General features: G+C 45.7%; 1 protein-coding gene and 1 long non-coding RNA gene across 6 annotated transcripts in view; one reads left to right on the top strand and one right to left on the bottom strand.

Moving 5' to 3' along the window:
- Positions 1–17,114, bottom strand: part of sei (seizure) — a 325,563-nt gene that overhangs the window by 295,047 nt on the left and 13,402 nt on the right. For 2 of the 5 annotated variants that reach the window (XM_070531709.1, XM_070531714.1), the window contains exon 1: positions 1,984–4,070. The exons of 2 other annotated variants lie outside the window; for them this stretch is intronic. In XM_070531709.1, the coding sequence (XP_070387810.1) occupies positions 1,984–2,059 (76 nt within the window). In that variant the 5' untranslated portion in view covers positions 2,060–4,070. Of the gene's footprint in view, positions 1–1,983; positions 4,072–17,114 lie in introns of those variants that run through there. One more of the 5 variants, XM_070531712.1, reaches the window with a different exon arrangement.
- On the top strand, positions 2,094–8,844 carry LOC139054566 (uncharacterized). Its single transcript, XR_011511328.1, has 3 exons — positions 2,094–2,210; positions 5,502–5,633; positions 8,797–8,844. It is a non-coding gene; the product is annotated as an uncharacterized lncRNA (long non-coding RNA).

Below are 17,114 nucleotides of genomic sequence, written 5' to 3'. Positions count from 1 at the left end.
ACGCTCGAGGCGCATAAATTTGAGTGCACGTTAAAGAACCGCAGGGTGTGAGGTGGGGCAGGAGGAGTATTTTGCCAGTGTCCGTTTAGTGGGCATGTCCGTACTTCGTCTGCGGCTTAAATGCTGATTGGCTGGGACGCCCGTCTCCTCCTCACGCATACCCCACAGCCCAGCCAATCAGCGCTTCAGCAGGAGACGAAACGGACATTTCCACTAGGTGGGCACTTGCAGAGTAGTCCCCCTTTCCTCTCCCCGCGCCCCTACCGATGGTCAAAACTAATCGTGATATAGCCCCAGAGTTGCTTCAGGACGTTAAACTCATTTAATCAATAAGTCAGTCAGTCAATCAAAAGAAGGTTATTCCGACAAACCCCTTTAAGCAGCTTGACAGAGAAATGAGTGAGAGAAAATAGCTTAGCTAACTGAGCGGGTGGCCATGTGTTCGAGTACACACACGAGCACGTGTCCGGTATTGCAGCTATGCGACCTGTTATTGAGTGAGAGGATTCGCAAAATGCTTGTCTGCGCCCGTAAAATCTGCAACCGAAGGTTACTCGTGGTGCGTACTGTAACTGACAAGCGTGGTCTGTCACGAAAGCTGTCAATCTTCTGCCGGTCCGTCGAAGTGGTTTGAAGAATTTACTAAGCCTTCAAGACTTATTGCTTGGACTTAATTAGATTTTAGGGCGTTTAGTCCTGCGGAGAGCGTATTCCTATCATTTCCTTATCGCTCCCTCTTATCAACCAAAGATACGATTGCTATCGCTGACAGCTACACTGCTGTCCGCTTGCCTGCTAGATAACTAGTCGAAATACCCACGATGCTATTCGATCGCTTACTTGTTTGGTCTCTAATCCTACCATGTATCATGAACACTGAATATTTTTAACATTTAGCACGGAAGTTTAAAAGTGGCAATAATATAAACAGTTCAATATATGACGCTGATTCTTCTCTCCCCAAACGGAGAAAGAACAGCGGTTCTCTCCAGAGCGAGCTTTATCAAGCCGCCACGGACGCGATTTCGTGCGGTCGTTAAAGCACTTCTAATACATGCTTGCGTGGACTGCTTAGTAGCGTTAAGGCGTTTTGAACAAGTCGCAGTTTCCTGTGCAGCGTGTGCTTTTGGATACGCTTCAAAAAAAGACCTTATTTATTGGGTTGCCGAATATATTGCGCGGACTAGAGCGAACACTTTCTTTTTTCTTCGTAGAGAAAAAAAAATGAACGGAAAAAAAATCGTCTACTGCACACTTTGCGTCGTGTAATCCGTCATAGATAAAAACTAACTTTAGTGTATATCGGCCGTCCCTCGTTCAACACCGTGCGCAGGGCAGCGGCAGAGCTGCTCACGAAACCGCGGTGCAGCTATAAGTTACGCACAAAGACAGCCGACGACATATACATCACGGACGGCTTGTGCGGTGCCAACTGCTAAGTTGCTTTCGTGGAACGTGCGTAGAGCGTTATAAACAAGGGGGAAGCACGCATCTTTATTATCTTATCCTTGTCAGAAGGCAAGAAATGTCGCCCGCCCAAAACAGACTTCTATTGCGCGATCTTGGCCTTACACAAGCGGCTTGTATCTAAATCCAGAAGCGTTGGCACCGAGGCCTACCGGTTAGAGCAGACAACGCACAAAAAAAAAAACTGCGAAGCCAACAGAATGCGGGTGTTGAAAGTGTCAGCACACGGAAGCGACCCAGCGAATGACACCGAGGAACTGGTAGACTCGCCGCAAGGCGCGAGCGTCGTGTTCAGCAGCGGCGTGCGGGCGAGCTCGTTCCATGCAGCAGCGCAGAGGATTAGCGGGGCGCAATTAGCGCAGTGCCGCTCGCGGATGAAGGTTCTCGTGTTTGTGCACACTGCCCGGGGCTTCGAGGCACGGGGGAAGAGGAAAGGGATCCTCTCGAAAAGGAGGCCGCAAGCAAGGCGCTCGTGCAGCGGCGCACAGCGCGCGGAGGCCGGTCGGCCGGACTTACTCATGCCGTCGAACTTGCGGATGATGGAATCGATGAAGGTGTTGTGGGGGGCAACGTGCCCCCTGCGAACGGGCATCGTGGCGCCGACGTCGTCTCACGAATCACGGGCCACCGGCGCGGGGCGGGCGACGACTACGACGTGCCCCGTCGGAGGCGACGACGACCAAGCGGGGCGGCCCGCCGCGGGCGAGCCGCCGCCATCGCACCACGCCACCGGAACAACAACAGTAAGTGCCGCCGGAGAAGGCGTCTCGAAAGGGCGCTCTCTCCTCGGAGCGGGTCGACGCATAGTCCGTCGCCCGTCAGCTCAGCGCTGGCCTCCGCGCCCCGCGCTCAGAGCTCCCTCAGCGGCGGCCGCTCCGCCGGCGGCGGCAGGAGCCGCAACAGTGCGATGCTGCCGTTGGGAGCGGCGCCATTCGCTGCATCGGGCGGCGTGCGGTGCGGGCGATGCGTGGTGCACGGGGCTTGCGTGCGTGCCGAACATCCTCGATGTCGTCGTCGTGGGGCGGACGACCGGCCGCGGGCAACGCATCGTAGTCCTACCACACTGCGACCGCTCTCATCCCGTGCTCCTCTGATCGTCCAGCCGAGCAAAGAGGCCGCCAACGCCACCACACCGTCGCAGCACTCGGCGCGCACGGGGATATCGCAGCTAACGGCGGCGGCTTGCCGTGCGAGTGCGTGCGGCAGCCGCGCTCCCTGGCCCGGACACCGTGGCGCCGCGTCGCGGCCCCGGGCGCAAACCTCAGAGGCTCGAGCGCCGCGACGACACGATGCTCGCTGTGTTGGGGGTCCCGGGCAACACTCGTGAAACTGGAAACCCTGGCGCCGCGCCGCCGCGCGACACACAGCCGAGGGGCGAGGCCGTTTTCTCAGAGCGCCCGACAAGTTCCCGGAAGGAGGGAAAGGGGGAACAGGGGCGGAGTGTTTCCTGCGACGCGTTTGATTAGGGATACGGGACGTGATCCCCAACCCCGACGCTCCGGTTTCGACAGGAAGAAAAACATGACTTACCCTCGGCATCCGGCTGGCTTTGCTTTCTTTATTTGTTCATTCTTTTCTTCTGGGTCATCATGGCCACTCGTGTTCGCGCTATTGGACCCTCGTAGGCTCGAGATGGCTTTCTTGATGCTCTTTCTCTAAGCCTCTCTTTCTTTCTGAGTTCAGTTTGTATAGGTTAATAACCACAGGGATTGGCGTGGTCGTACATTATAATACAGTATCAGTTTGGGTCTGACAAACACCGCAGTGGGAGGATCTGTAATAACCTATACCGTTCACGGTGTGCGCCAACCTCCGTAAACAGGTGTTTTCGCATTCCGGTCCCGTTGGAATTAGGTCGTTACGGTGGGAAATCGAACCCGTTATCAGCAGCAGAATGTCATGGACACTAAGCCTGCCGGGGCATATTATCATTCAGCCAGTAGGCAATTGCGTGCAAATTGTAGCCTTACTGACCATCAGTCCTGTACGCAGAACAGATTGGCGGCCAAATGTCTGACGCTAGAGGGGTGACGTCAGATGAATGTGCATAAAAACGCAGGAATAGTTGCCTCCCTCATCGAGGAAGCAACCTAACGCTGCTACGAGTACCTGCCTCAGAAAGCGTGATACTATAATGTACAGCCACTTGCAATATGACACTATGACCTGCAATATACCCGTGGTCGAAGGCACTGCGCCGAAGTATGAAAAATTGCAGACCTTAGCACAGCTCCAATTACTGGCATTCATTAGACCAATATTTCGTATGTTAGAGCCTCCATGCCATCTTGGACCTCCTTCGACCACAGGCAAAGGTTTTGCAGGTCATGTTGTACGAGACTGTACATGTTAGCTTCGGCGCCACACAGGAATACAACACAATGCGCTAGAGGCACTGCGTCCCCACCCGCACAGCGATTCGTCAGGCATTGACGTTTGTGAGACACCAAAAATAAGCGCATCTTCACATTTGATCATACCGTCACTCGTCCTTTTTTCTTTCAATATCAAAGTCTGAACCAGTTTCTCTCTCTCTCCCTCTCTCTCTATCTCTCTCTCTCTCTGGCCCTCTCTCTCTCTCTCTCATCATCAACCACCAAACGTGTAATGCACAAGTATGCTTTCTTGCATAACATAGCTTTTTCACAGAGAAGCTACATTTCACGGGTCAGTTAGGAGTAGTTGCTGAACTACTTGCTCATCAACGAACACTGTAAGAGGAAGGAGAGATATAACAGCGCAGTGATGAGACAGGAAAAACACAATGATTCTGATAGTGTAGATTCTGATAATTCAATGGTCGGCGATATATCGCTCAGCTGAATAGACCGCGAAAGCGCAGGAAACGTCTCAGCTTGGAGACGTAAAAATGACATTTTCTTTCATGGCGCAGTTTCATCGAAAGTTTAGGCCAAAGCTAAAGGAACAAAAAAAATGTACAGGAATAATTGGCGATGATTACAAGTGTAATTGAATAGCTGAACGCTTTTATAGAAACTTCTTCGCTTTATTCGAAGAACGATGGGCTTTATTTGTATACTTGTTACAGTGAGGATATTTAAGTACCATTTGTTATTTCATTGCGCAATTACACAGCGAACAGAGCCATTAACCAGCACATCAGTAGCAGTAGTATAGGTAGACAGCATGTACGTCTCGAATAGATAACAATCGTTCGCATTCGGTGAAGAATGTGCCCCGAAACTCGGTTGCGGGAGAGCACGCTCCTATTGCATCAGTGCCGTTGCATCGGTGGTGAATCCTACGAGCAATTTCCGACCACGAGAACGGGCGAAAGTAGCCGAAGATACCTACTTACTTCAAAACAAAATAAATTCAAATAAAAGAAATCCTTTGCTGACACGGGAACAAACGAGCGTGCCTATCGAACTTTTGATACGATCACCCTCAATATCCCACAAACTGAATTGAGAGTTACACCTGCCACAGCCAGTGGCTCGGAGCTCGAAAACGAATCATTCAAAGACAACGTCCTGTTGGACAAGTGACCTTCGCATTGCGTCGGGCTCTTCTTCAAATCGAAATGCTGCGTGCGAGACTGCGGTTGCGAGGGAACCCTTGAGCAAATTATTTGCGACGTTCCTCGACATAGCACGCAGGCACGATCTGTCGTGACTGCGCTAGCCCGCGTTCATGAAAAAATAACTTTTGAAACGAACAATTTCGGAATGCCGACCTCACCAGCCCCCAAGAGCAGAGGGAAACAAAGGCACTGTTGCAATTATTAATATCAACAGGCGTTCACAAACGGCTTCAGTGCTGGCTGGTGTTAAATGGCCTTTGAAACACATTTTATTCAAAACTGAGAACACACTTGAGTGAGTGCGACACCTTTCAATTAATACATTCACACGCACATTCTGAAAAGTATTTAATGATAACGGAGGTATGAACAGCGCAGTGTTTGCTTTCCCATTTCTTTCTAAGCACAACATTTCCTCTTAAATGGGGCTGCGTCGATTGCAATGTCCTGCCTGTTGTTCCTTTCTTACTTTTTTTTCCCTTTTTTTCAGCGGTGCACTTACGGTAACCATTCGATATTGGCGTCACACAAAGCCGCTGGAAAGTGACAACGTATGGCAGGACGTGTGGGACGCGTCAAGCAACCTCCACTTCGCCGCTTGCTAGAAGATCTGCAAGGACGTGTATGTGTGCGCGAGGTTTTGCTCGCGAGAAATTCATTGTGATAAGCGAACGCTGCGTGGCTGGCGTCTATATGCAGTGGCGCAGGCATATGACGTCATAGGCGGGGCATTATAGAGGTGAGCCCCGAAAACCGCAGGAGAGAAAGAAAGCGCACTCCTTTATGGGAGATCGGGGGCTCCCTGCGGCATAAAGCGGAATAATATTTCGCTCACATGTCTGAGAAACCGTTTCTTTTTTGCTTAAGGCCTGTACCGGGGAAATAATCCAGGGAAGATAGGCTGGAAAACACGCATCGCGGCTGTCAAACTTGGCCATCACCGCACACTGCTTACAAAAGGAGGACGTAATATTGCTGGTTCGCCGCTTTAAATTCAAATTGCAAACGCACAGTAGAATGAAACCATGCACACGAAGTCGCGCGCGGATTTTGTGAACGCCAATATAGTTTAAGAGCGACGGGCTTCAACGATGCTTTAACAAAGGAAATGGGAACGAAAAACTGAAAGACTAGGGAAGAACAAAGACGACGAACATTGACGCATGTTTGGTTGCCAAGTACTGACGCTTTGCTGCCATACATACCACGCGTTTTCTTTGAGTTCGAGCATTTTGTCTTGAAAAACCTCATCGAGCATACAGCGAAATTTGGCCTTTTAATATGCACCACCTCATAAAATGACATTACTTCTCCGACATATCACACAGTCCAGGTGGCTAACTAAATAAATTCGCTAAAAAACCTTTTTAATGATTCACCTTAGCTCACGTGTTCCAGTTGCGAAATTGAAGCCAAGTACTATAGCGATAATTGCATAAACAGGCCTAGAGTGCGGCCTGATCCCTGTGACCAGAACCGGTAACGCACTCCCTCACCAGAGCAGGATTGGCCACCCTGACGCAGTACTTGGCCAGAACCTCCTATATGAATACAACTGACCGGGGCAGTTGGAGAAGTATGGGAGAAGCCTTTGTCCTGCAGTGGGCGTAACCAGGCTGAAAATGATGACTATAGTGATACCGTATTTGCTTTCCTGAAATCCTGAAGAGTGCCACTTTCGAAGTATTCGTCCCCAAAGTCTGCTAAAAAAAATTCGTTGACGTTGTAGTTAGGATAATGCCGAACTGACTAATGCACGCTTTATGGAACGCGCTTATGGAACACACGGGTGTTTTCGCATTTTGCTCCCATCGAAATGCGGCCGCCACGGTCGGGATTTGATTCCGCGACCCCGTGCCTGGCAGCCCAACACCATAGCCACTAAGCAACCACGGCGGGTACTTATAACCTAAACACTCACATTTGACCATCGCAAGTTCTAATTGGTTACGATGCTTCAGCCCTCCAGATGCACTCAAAAGGCATGCAAGTGACGAGGGTATGCCGCCAAAATGGTTCGCTTAACGCTTAGCAAACAAAATGCTGTAAACGATCTCTAACGTCGTGGGAGATGGTATCCTATTTCCTCAACGGCGGGGTCCATTTCGTCCTGCGTCTTCTCGCTAGCTAAAGCATCTTTCTTGGTGAAAGCGACTCTTTGTACATTTTGGAGCTCCGATTTATTAATTTAGGTTGAATTGGTGTTTGTCTGTTTCTTTCTTTAGGCCCTACAAATTAAGGGAATGAATGAATGAGTGACAGAGTGGAGCTAGTGCTTAAAACTCATCGAAAGCAATAACGTCACTTATAAACGCACCTGCTAGCGGAAAATCGCCATAAATCAGGTCGGCAAATTCAAAGTAAGCTAGCGTCACATTTCTAAAAACAATAGAATACTCTTAGAGAGAGTACGATAAAATGTGTACTCTGTTTCATCACTGCTGACAAAGAGACTAGAAATGCACGCAAGCGGCCCAAAATATTTCATTATTCTTCAATTTTTTTTCATCATTCTATAATGCCTTCGCGATGCCTTCCCGTACGTAGCAGTGGTAGAACGTATTGAATATAAAGCAAATAACGGTTATTGATGACGAGTACTTTAACTGATTACTTTTAACGGTTACAGCAACTATAGAAAGACAAAAGAGTTGTATGAGTTATCGAAGCAGTAAAGTATAAAGGCAGAGCTGGAAGATTTGAGAAAGAAAATCATCGTAAGAAACAATCCTAATAAAAAAAAACGGAAGGTCACGTAAGCACACGTTAACGAATACATGTGCACGGAAGATCACTTTATGTTATTTGAAAACGGAATTCGGCGCATTGGAAGGCAGCAGGTACGACTTTCAACAACAACATGGAAATAAGTGCGCTACGTCGGTCTCAAATTTTCCGACATCATTAAGTATGAGCGCCGAGTCTGCTGGCACGAGGTTCCAGTCAGGCGACGTTCCAGAAATAGCGCAGCATAAATAACGGGAAGCGAAACAGCTCATGCATGCAGGGGTCGGGGAGAGGCGACCTTGCGCCAACGCTATCGAGATTCATTAGTTCGCGAGCAGTTCCGCCGGTTGTTTATAAATGCATGCGCCCGCGTCCGCGCGTCCTCTTTTCTGAAGTTCGTGGTGGCTTATACAGTAAACATATGTTAATATGACTTTGTTATAGTCTGGCATCGTCTACGCTCAGCACGCTACATCATCATCATCATCATCATCATCATCATCATTATTATTATTATTATTATTATTATTATTATTATTATTATTATTATTATTATTATTATTATTATTATTATTATTATTATTATTATTATTATTATCATCATCGTCGTCGTCGTCGTCGTCCTCATCGTCACCATCATCATGGGCGTCGGTAGTAGTGGTAGTAGTAGTAATTGTCCTTCCTTTACCAAACTTGCTATTAACCTCTCTGATATGCACTCAAACCTGGGCCGGTATTTTGTAGCGATGCCTTTTTCGATTCTATGCTTTTTCAGACTTTTCGCGCTTGGCCACTGGTCAGAGCGACGGTCTGCCCACATTATCAAAGCGATCAGGCGGCCGCGTGTGGTGGATGATAAGAATAGCATAGAATAACGCATAAGGCATCGCTACAAAATAGCGGCCCTGATTGTGACGAACTGGTTCATGCACTACAAAAATTTCAATATATCAAGTAAGCCGATATTGTCGAACTCGGGTAATAGCGAACTTCTGCTAACCTTTTAGATGATGTCTTCTTTCTCTATTTTTTTTTTCTTTCCTTTCTTTTTCACGCAGACGCGCGCTACGCGGACGAAACACCGCCATACCGGCCTGACATTCGCTGCAGCATGTGTAGCAGCTCCAATCAACCAGGTAGGACCTCTAGCTCCCTCTCTGGTTATGCGTTGTATAACACCACGCCGGGTGACCCTAGCTGTTTATAAACGCGTACGCCCGTCTGGGCGCTACCTGGTTAAGTGCTAAAACATGTACGAAAACCACACACGAAAAAAAACGCCCCTGTGCGTGGTGTTGTGGCGCAGGTTGCAGGCGATCGGAGTTCGATATTTGGATAGTTCGATAGTTCGAAGTTCGAGTTTTGTGGGTTCGATAGCAAGCATATTTAGCTGTACACATGCTCATCGTAATTCAGGTTTGACTGCGTTATCTTTTTTGCTCCTTTCAAGTGATCCTGCTATGCAACCATTTGCTGCGTTCCTTCAGCACTTCGTTCCGTTGTTTTTCCTCTTAAATAATATGGTCGTTCCTCCAAGTGCAGTCAACTAAGTTGGATTGTCAAACGGTGCCCAGTGTTCATGTCATCGCCTAAAATAAAACCGGGTCATGAGAAACAATGTTACAACGTGACAATCGTGACTACAAAAAAGGGTCGACGACAAGGCTTCATCAAGAACATAGTATCATCCAAGCTAATAAAGGAAAGAAAGAAGAAAAAGGAAAAATAAAGAAAACTAATTTAGCCCAGAACCGTAGGTCATCTTAATGTGTTCTGTCAAACATTGCGTCAAATGTCTTCGGCTGTTTTAGCCATAGTGAACAACAGAACTGTACGGATACTGAAAAAGCATGTTATGCTCTACATAATATCAATGGCATGCCTTGTTGCTAGTAAACATGTTACTTTGCAGGACGACATTACGCTGTGCTCATGCTGAAGAAAAGAGTGTGGGCATCGTATGCATGTACATTTGAGGGTCAAAGCCAAATCGTCGCCTTCACAAAGGTAATTGATATATGAATAGAAAGTCGTACGTATCAAGCCTGACAAGCTTTTTTCACTGTATCAATCATATTTCAAGCCAGCCTTTCACAGAGGCTCGCCAAAATCAGTCCGTCAGGAGTAATCACTAGAGACCGGATTATAGGCAAATGCCTATCGATTCCCGCGCTCCAAGGCCCCATCATATTTATGTATAAGCGCAAATCGTGGGTTAATAAGCGGTTTATCACGGACTTTATAGTGCCTGTAAATGTCTATTTCTGTCCTCTGTCTGTATATGCCTATGTTTGCTTTTAACAACTTAAAATACTTTTTTCAGGGCGCGCATTTTGTTTAGAAAGTACTATCGATTACTCCATTCCACAGGATCTGGCGCCATCGGCAGATGCTGTTGCTAACGGAAGTACGCTTGGCTATGTAACATGGAAAGTAAGCAGTGGCGCAGCTAGGAACTTTTTTTGTTTTTTTTGGATGCGTTCGTGCGCTTGACCGGGAAAGTGGTTGGAGGGGGAGGGGGCAGGACGAAAGTTGGCCAAATGGCATCCTGCTGCACAGAAATTTTAAGGGTGAACATGCCTGGTGTAGCCCCCCCCCCCTCTCCTCCCTTCCCCCATCTTCCTGACACCGGTTACCAATGCCAAAGCACGAGATCACCCAAAGTCTTCTTCATCGACAGTGGACAGGCTACTGCTTGTTGCACTGCACGCGGGAAGTTGAGATAGAAAGGCGCGTCATTTTGAGACAGGTGTAACGTAAACCGTAGCTTGGAAATGTTGTTGATTTCAGATTGCGCTGCGCGTGTGTGTTAGACGGAAGTCAGCTGGAAAGTTACTGTCCACTGTACTTGCGTGGTTCCCTTTTCCGCCGCTTCCGCAACTTTTGTGGTTGAACAGTAACGCCAACAGATAGCGTCTTATCTCAACTCTGCAACAGGTCAGCAGTTGTGAAAGTCGGGGGTCCGTGCGGCCAACGAAAGTTCCATGGATGGTGCCGTGACAGGTGCCGGGAGAAAGAAGGGTTCCGAGCGACGTTGAATAGAATGAAAAAAGAAAGGATCAAATTAAAAGAAAGGGTACATGGTTCAGTTTTGCGACACGGCTCCAACTATCCGAACACACTACATGCTAGCGTCTTTGCATGTCCGAGCGACTCTTCTTTTTTTTCTCACAGCCCTCCGCATCCGCTTTTTATGTCCTTTTGTTCCCTCTTTCTCTCGTTGAGGGAATTCACTGGCCAATCACAAACACCGGATCGTTCACCCCTCTATCATCCCTCAATGGTCTCCAACGTGGTGCTCCTGCCTTCAACGAAGTGGACCTGTCTCCAACATGGCACAATACGAGGCAGCCACGTGGCAAACTGAACCTGCCGTCAACGCTTTCTCCGGGAGTTCTCGACGATGACCCTGTCATCGATCAGTGGCCTCTTCGTGACGGTCAGGAGGGGCGACATCGCGGTCTTGAAGCGAGCTGCCTTGAATTGAATGATGAGGCATGAACATCAACCGTGACAGCTGCATGTCGCTGGTGGAGCATCCTTTGTACTGGGTAATCACCAAGCAAAACAGCACCCGCGACAGCTGCGTGTCACTGGTGAGGCAGCCCCCGCTCTGAGGGACAGTCAGACACAACCCAATAAACTGTACCGCTCAATCCGCCCTCCCCCGCTATTTTTATTTAAATACGTATTCGGAACGAGGTACTCACTCCTGTGTTCCAATGTGCGGTAAAAATGATGTGTTACTGTTGTTCAAACTTTTACAAGGATTTCTATACGTACACTATTCATCGCTTGTTTTCTTACTGGAACACTTGTTTACTTTAATCCATTAGGCACGGATTATAGAGCCTCTCATTAACCATTTAGGAGCTTTCCTGACGTATATATTTTTGTGTTCTTCCTGCCTCACCCACTTGATGCGTCATTGTAAGCAGGAAAGTGTGGCTGTATACACAACCTATACATGGAGTCAGAGCAAATGTATTAAATGTGTTGGTTGCAATGTGCGGATTCACAAGAAAGTGGCCTGATGCCCCGTAAATCGATTTCTTGCACAATGTAGTTGCTGCATTTAAGGCGTTACAAGTGAACACTAGGTCAGTTTCTTGCCATGAAAATGGGTTACACACATTCAGTACATACAACAGGGCGTTGTTTGCGAACGGGTTTATAGTGCCCATTTCAGCTCCCATTGTGCCTAAAATGAGGCTTTATGTTCCTGTTTTGGGCGCTGGAAACAAAGATATTTAGTGACTAAGAATTCGACCTCTAGTAACTACTCAATAAAGCGAAGAATTTTTTTCCCCGAGGCGGTGGCATCAGCGGTACCTACAACAATATATCCAGCATACAACCATAACAGCCTTGCTGGTTCACGCAGGTTGGTTTCTATTCATTTTTTTTTCAATTTGGTTCGCCGATGTTGCCATCGTCCTTACAGTCTTAGTTCTGCCGAATTAATGAACCATGTCAACTGAATACGGCTCTTGTCTTGTTTGCCATGAAAAGATACTTGACACCCAGTATATTGTTGTAGTTGTGACTATATATCATATAGGAAACTGTTCCGGTGTAACGGGTAGAGCTCTGAAAACAAATAAAAAAACTGATGGTACCGATAGTCAGTACGTAGACATGAAAGACTTGCGGAAATAACTCACGCCATGTTGGCACAAATTCTTCTGACCAGGTTTTAACAAGGAACCGGACCTTGAAAGATGATGCAGCAAAAATACAGACGCAGCTGAACGCACATCTCCCGCTAATAGGAAAAATTGATTCTTTGCTTGAGCTAAAGGGCATAGTGGCAGAACTTAAAAAGTTATTATAGCACATGTCTGACCAGTACGATCAAGCAATTACACGCTTAGCCGCACAGGACCAAGAAATCGCTGAAGTCAAAGCACGTATTGCCCGTGTTGAAGGCATTACTGAAGACAATGAATTTTTAAGTCTAAGAAACCACGTTGATGACCTCGAGCAGTATGGGCGCAGAGAAAGCCTCAAAATACATAGGCTTCCTCGTAAGGACAATGAAAATGTGCTCAATGTTGTCAATTATCTCGGTGTACCCCGTGGTCTAACCCCTCTGACTGAACGAGAAACCGACAGCATACATCGTCTTCCTGCCAAAAACGAACGTGTTCCGCCTGTACTAATCAGATTTTTCAAGGCAAAGAAGAGAGAACTGGCAGCAGAAAGGATAGCGCCAATTAAGAGAATTGAAACCTGTCTTGCGCTTTTATGATAATCTGACATCGCAAAACAAGCGTTTGCTATGGTTGACTCACACGAAGGCTTCTGCAATGGATTATCATTATGTATGGCAGACAGATGGGAAAATACGCAAGAACTTTGAGGATCCAGTTCTGCATGTCTCAAATGAGTCTGACCTTTCCAAGCTTACGAACGTCCACTCAGAAACGGAAAGTGCTCGTGAAAGCCGAGCCTCACAAAAATAAGCAGTATCTCTTAAATGCGATTGCCGTGAGCTTACGGCACGTTGTCACCATCATGGATAACTACTACAACAACAATGGCTATTATAGCGCAACGCATTTTCAAGCTCATTTGACACATTCGGTCAGCAATTTAAACATGTTTTGCTGTCTTTTAAATGGCGTTCCTGTGTATCTCGATTCCTGTCGACATGAATTTGACACGCTAGCCTTTACTAAAACCTAGTTCAGTGACTAATGATACCACACGGAATTGATGGCTATGTTGATCTCTCTTTGCACAGAAACAATAGAGTCGGCGGTGACGTTTCACAGTATGTCAGAAATAGCGTGCACTTCAATTTTTGAGAAGATGTGTGTTCTGTTGATGCCGACTATGAATTGTTGGCTGCAGAAGTGAGTGGTATTACAATGTTACAATCGACCACCCTCTGGTAATGTAAATAATTTTGTTTCGCATATAGATAGCATAATTGCAGATGTAACAAAGAATTCAAAACTTGTGGTAATATTGGGTGATCTTAATAATGACATGGCAGTCTGATTCTATTGCAAAGAGAGGGCTTCTTGACGCGATGTCTAGTTATGGTTGTGCAAACAGTATCGATGTGCCTGTCGTATTACTGCTGATACTTCAGCGGCAATAGATATGAGGTTCACTGATTTCTTGCCCTCTGATGTGCGCTCTGGCGTCATGCTATACGACATAAGTGAGCATTTGCCTTTCTTTGTTTTACTTCCGAATATTAAGACAGTACCGCCTGAAACACTGTCAAAAATATATAGAAAAATTAACTATGACGCATTGAAAAGTTTTCGATGTTTGTTACAGGAGGAAGATTGGACATACGTATGCAATGAAAGTAACCCAAACCTCAGTTATGCAATTTCTATAGAAAAATATATAAATGTATATACTATACCGCATTCCCGTTGGTAAACTACGTTAAATTTAGGAAGCTTAGAAGACCTTGGCTAGATAAGGAGCTGGACAAATTAATTGTTAGCAAAGATAATCTTATTGCTGACTTCATCACGTTTAAAGACGTAAATACTCTAAAGCTTTTTAGACAAGTCCGTAATAAACTAGCATCTGACAAAAAAAAGCTATAGAGGACTACCATGTCAAAATATTTTCTAACAGACTGACTCCAGGCACAATATAGAAAGCGCACAATATCCTCAGGTATAAAACAAACAAAACCTGTGCACCAAACACAAATCAGAGGTAGGATATATCCAGGTCTTTCCTTATCAAATAAATTTAATGAACACTTTCTCACTATTGCTGACTGTGACGCAAGCGTTTATGAGGATGGTGTATCACATCATGTTCAAGAAAAATTTGTAAATGTTTTTTCATCTATATCACCCACTGAAATAACCCAGTTAATTTTGAAATTACGCAATAACTGTGCGGCTGGAATTGACGGTGTTAAATCACAGACAGTCAAATACGCTTGCGATGTAGTGGCGCCGGTGCTTTCACATATTTGCAACCAAATGCTAACCCTAGGAGTTTTTCCTGATAAGTTGAAATAGCAAGAGTTTCTGTTGTGCACAAAGGAGGTGATCGAAATTTATTTGCGAATCATCGTCCCATCTTTATTTTGTCTGTTTCATCCAAGGTCGATGAAAATGTTATAAACACACGCTTAATTTTATTCCTTGAGAAGATAAGCGTTATATCGACCCACCAGCACGGTTTTCAAAAGGGAAAATCAACAGAAAGGGCGTTAATTTGCGTGAAGGGTGAAATAATTAACGATATAGAAGATAAGCGGTTTACGGTAGGATTGTTCTTGGACCTAAAAAAGGGATTCTCATAAAGTTCTCATACTCAAAATACCATGCTACGGCATAAGAGGCGAACCCCGTCAGACTGAAGAACTACTTATCATCTAGGACACAACGGTGTTTCTTCTAGCTACATGGATATACGTACTGGCGTTCCGCGGGGTTCAATTTTGGGACTACTGTTATTTCTCCTGCATGTTAACCACATAGTGAACATTCTTCACACTCCCTCAATGGTGACGTACGCAGATGACACAAATATGTACTTTCTTTTCTGGATCTAATTTACATTCTACGGAGAGAGACGCAAACATGTGGCTGGCTGAACTGTCGAAATGGCTGACAGCAAATAAAATCGAACTTCATGTACACAAGACAAAGTTCTTATTATTCAGACCAAAAAACAAGATCATAGAAAGTGAGCCTATTATCACTTTTCGTAATAGTGCTCTATCGCGCGTGGATTCAATTTGTTTTTAGGCTATACTTTTAATGAAAAGTTAACATGGACAGATCATGTTAATCATGTATGTTATAGGGTCTCTAGTTAAGTCGGTATGATGTACAAAATGAGACATTTGTTGCCATTATGGTTAAAGAAGCAAACGTATTATGCCCTTGTGCAGTCATACCTACATTATCGTTTATTGGACCGGGGAAGCACAACTCAATCTAACTTGCAATCAATACTTGTTTTGAAAAACACATTATTAGATCTATTACTAATTTTACGTACCAGGCCAGCACAGAAGCTGGAAGAAACTGGGCCTAATAAACATACATAATTTAGAGATCCTAAGGTTGGCTCTTGAGACAAATAATTTGCTTAATGACTACGTCTTTTCACTTGCATTGCGATACCCTCAATAATTACTACCATGCACACTTCAACGCGTAAACTACAGAAATAACAGGACCGGGACAAACTATGTTTCTCAAACACTGCATTACCAGATCACGAGATTCTTGAACAATAACAAGAGTGTAGAAGAAATGATAAGAAACCATAAATCTGGAAAAGTAATGACGCGGGAAGCAAGTCAATTACTACTTTCGTAGTTTTTACTTGAATAACCATTCAGAAAAACGTCATTGTTGTCCAAATTCTAGTGCATATTCCTCCTCAATTTTATGCAATGATGTACGCATACAACAGTGATGCGACGATGTATTTTTATTCAATGATCCATGCTGGTTGTTTTTTTTCATATTTGTATAAATATTCAAATTGTACTTGTCCTTGTAACATTGTGTCTTTCCCGCTGTGTGTTTTATATACTCTGTTTATTTGTACCACATTCTTACATCCGTTTTGTTTGCCACAGCGTGCGTGAAAACTGCTGTCTCAGGTGGGAGGACCTCGTCAGGCGTTACTGCCTTTTGTCCTCTCTTCCTAAGTGTAATCGTGCACTTGAATAAAATCAATTCAAATCAATTCAATTCAATTCAACTTGTGGTAATGGAAATCGTGCCCTCAAAGTTTACATTGCGAGGTTGGCGCTGAAACGCACTAAAGCTCCCAGCACCAACAACTTATATGCGTTCATGGAAGCAGTGCTGCTTTGGTAAAGAAAGCACACGAGTGTGAAAATGCTGTAGCTCATGTCTGCCCTCCTGAAGCGCTTCCATTTCAGCAAACTTCTAAAATGGCATCTGCTTATTGAAATTCCTACAATCCTTCAAGCCAGCCTTCCAAATGCCCTGAAAGTAGGTCGGACGGCAGTTAAAATGTCCATCTACGCAGATGACATCTGCATTTGGATCTCGAGGTACCAGCACAAACGTTTGGCCCGAATAGTCCAGGCCGCAATCTCCACTATCGATCGCCACTTATCGACGCTTGGCCTATCTTTATCAGCAGAAAAATCGGCCTTCATGCTTTTCCCGGGAGTGAGACGCAAGTCAACATGTCTGACGCTGAATATCAGAGGGCATTCAATTCTTCGTGCAACTCATGTTCGATTCCTGGGCGTCACCATCGACAACAAGCTGCTATGGCGTGGTGCGGTCGAAAGTGTTATGGCTGCATCAGTGCAAAGAATCAACGCACTTCGTCGATTGGCAGGTATACGTTGCGGTAACAATCCTATATCCATGCTTAAACTGAACGCTGCACT

This window comes from Dermacentor albipictus, chromosome 1 (assembly GCF_038994185.2).
Source record: "Dermacentor albipictus isolate Rhodes 1998 colony chromosome 1, USDA_Dalb.pri_finalv2, whole genome shotgun sequence".
Classification (NCBI taxonomy): Eukaryota; Metazoa; Arthropoda; class Arachnida; order Ixodida; family Ixodidae; genus Dermacentor; species Dermacentor albipictus.
The sequence above is the reverse complement of the archived record's forward strand: the minus strand, read 5'-3'. Positions and strand labels throughout refer to the sequence as shown.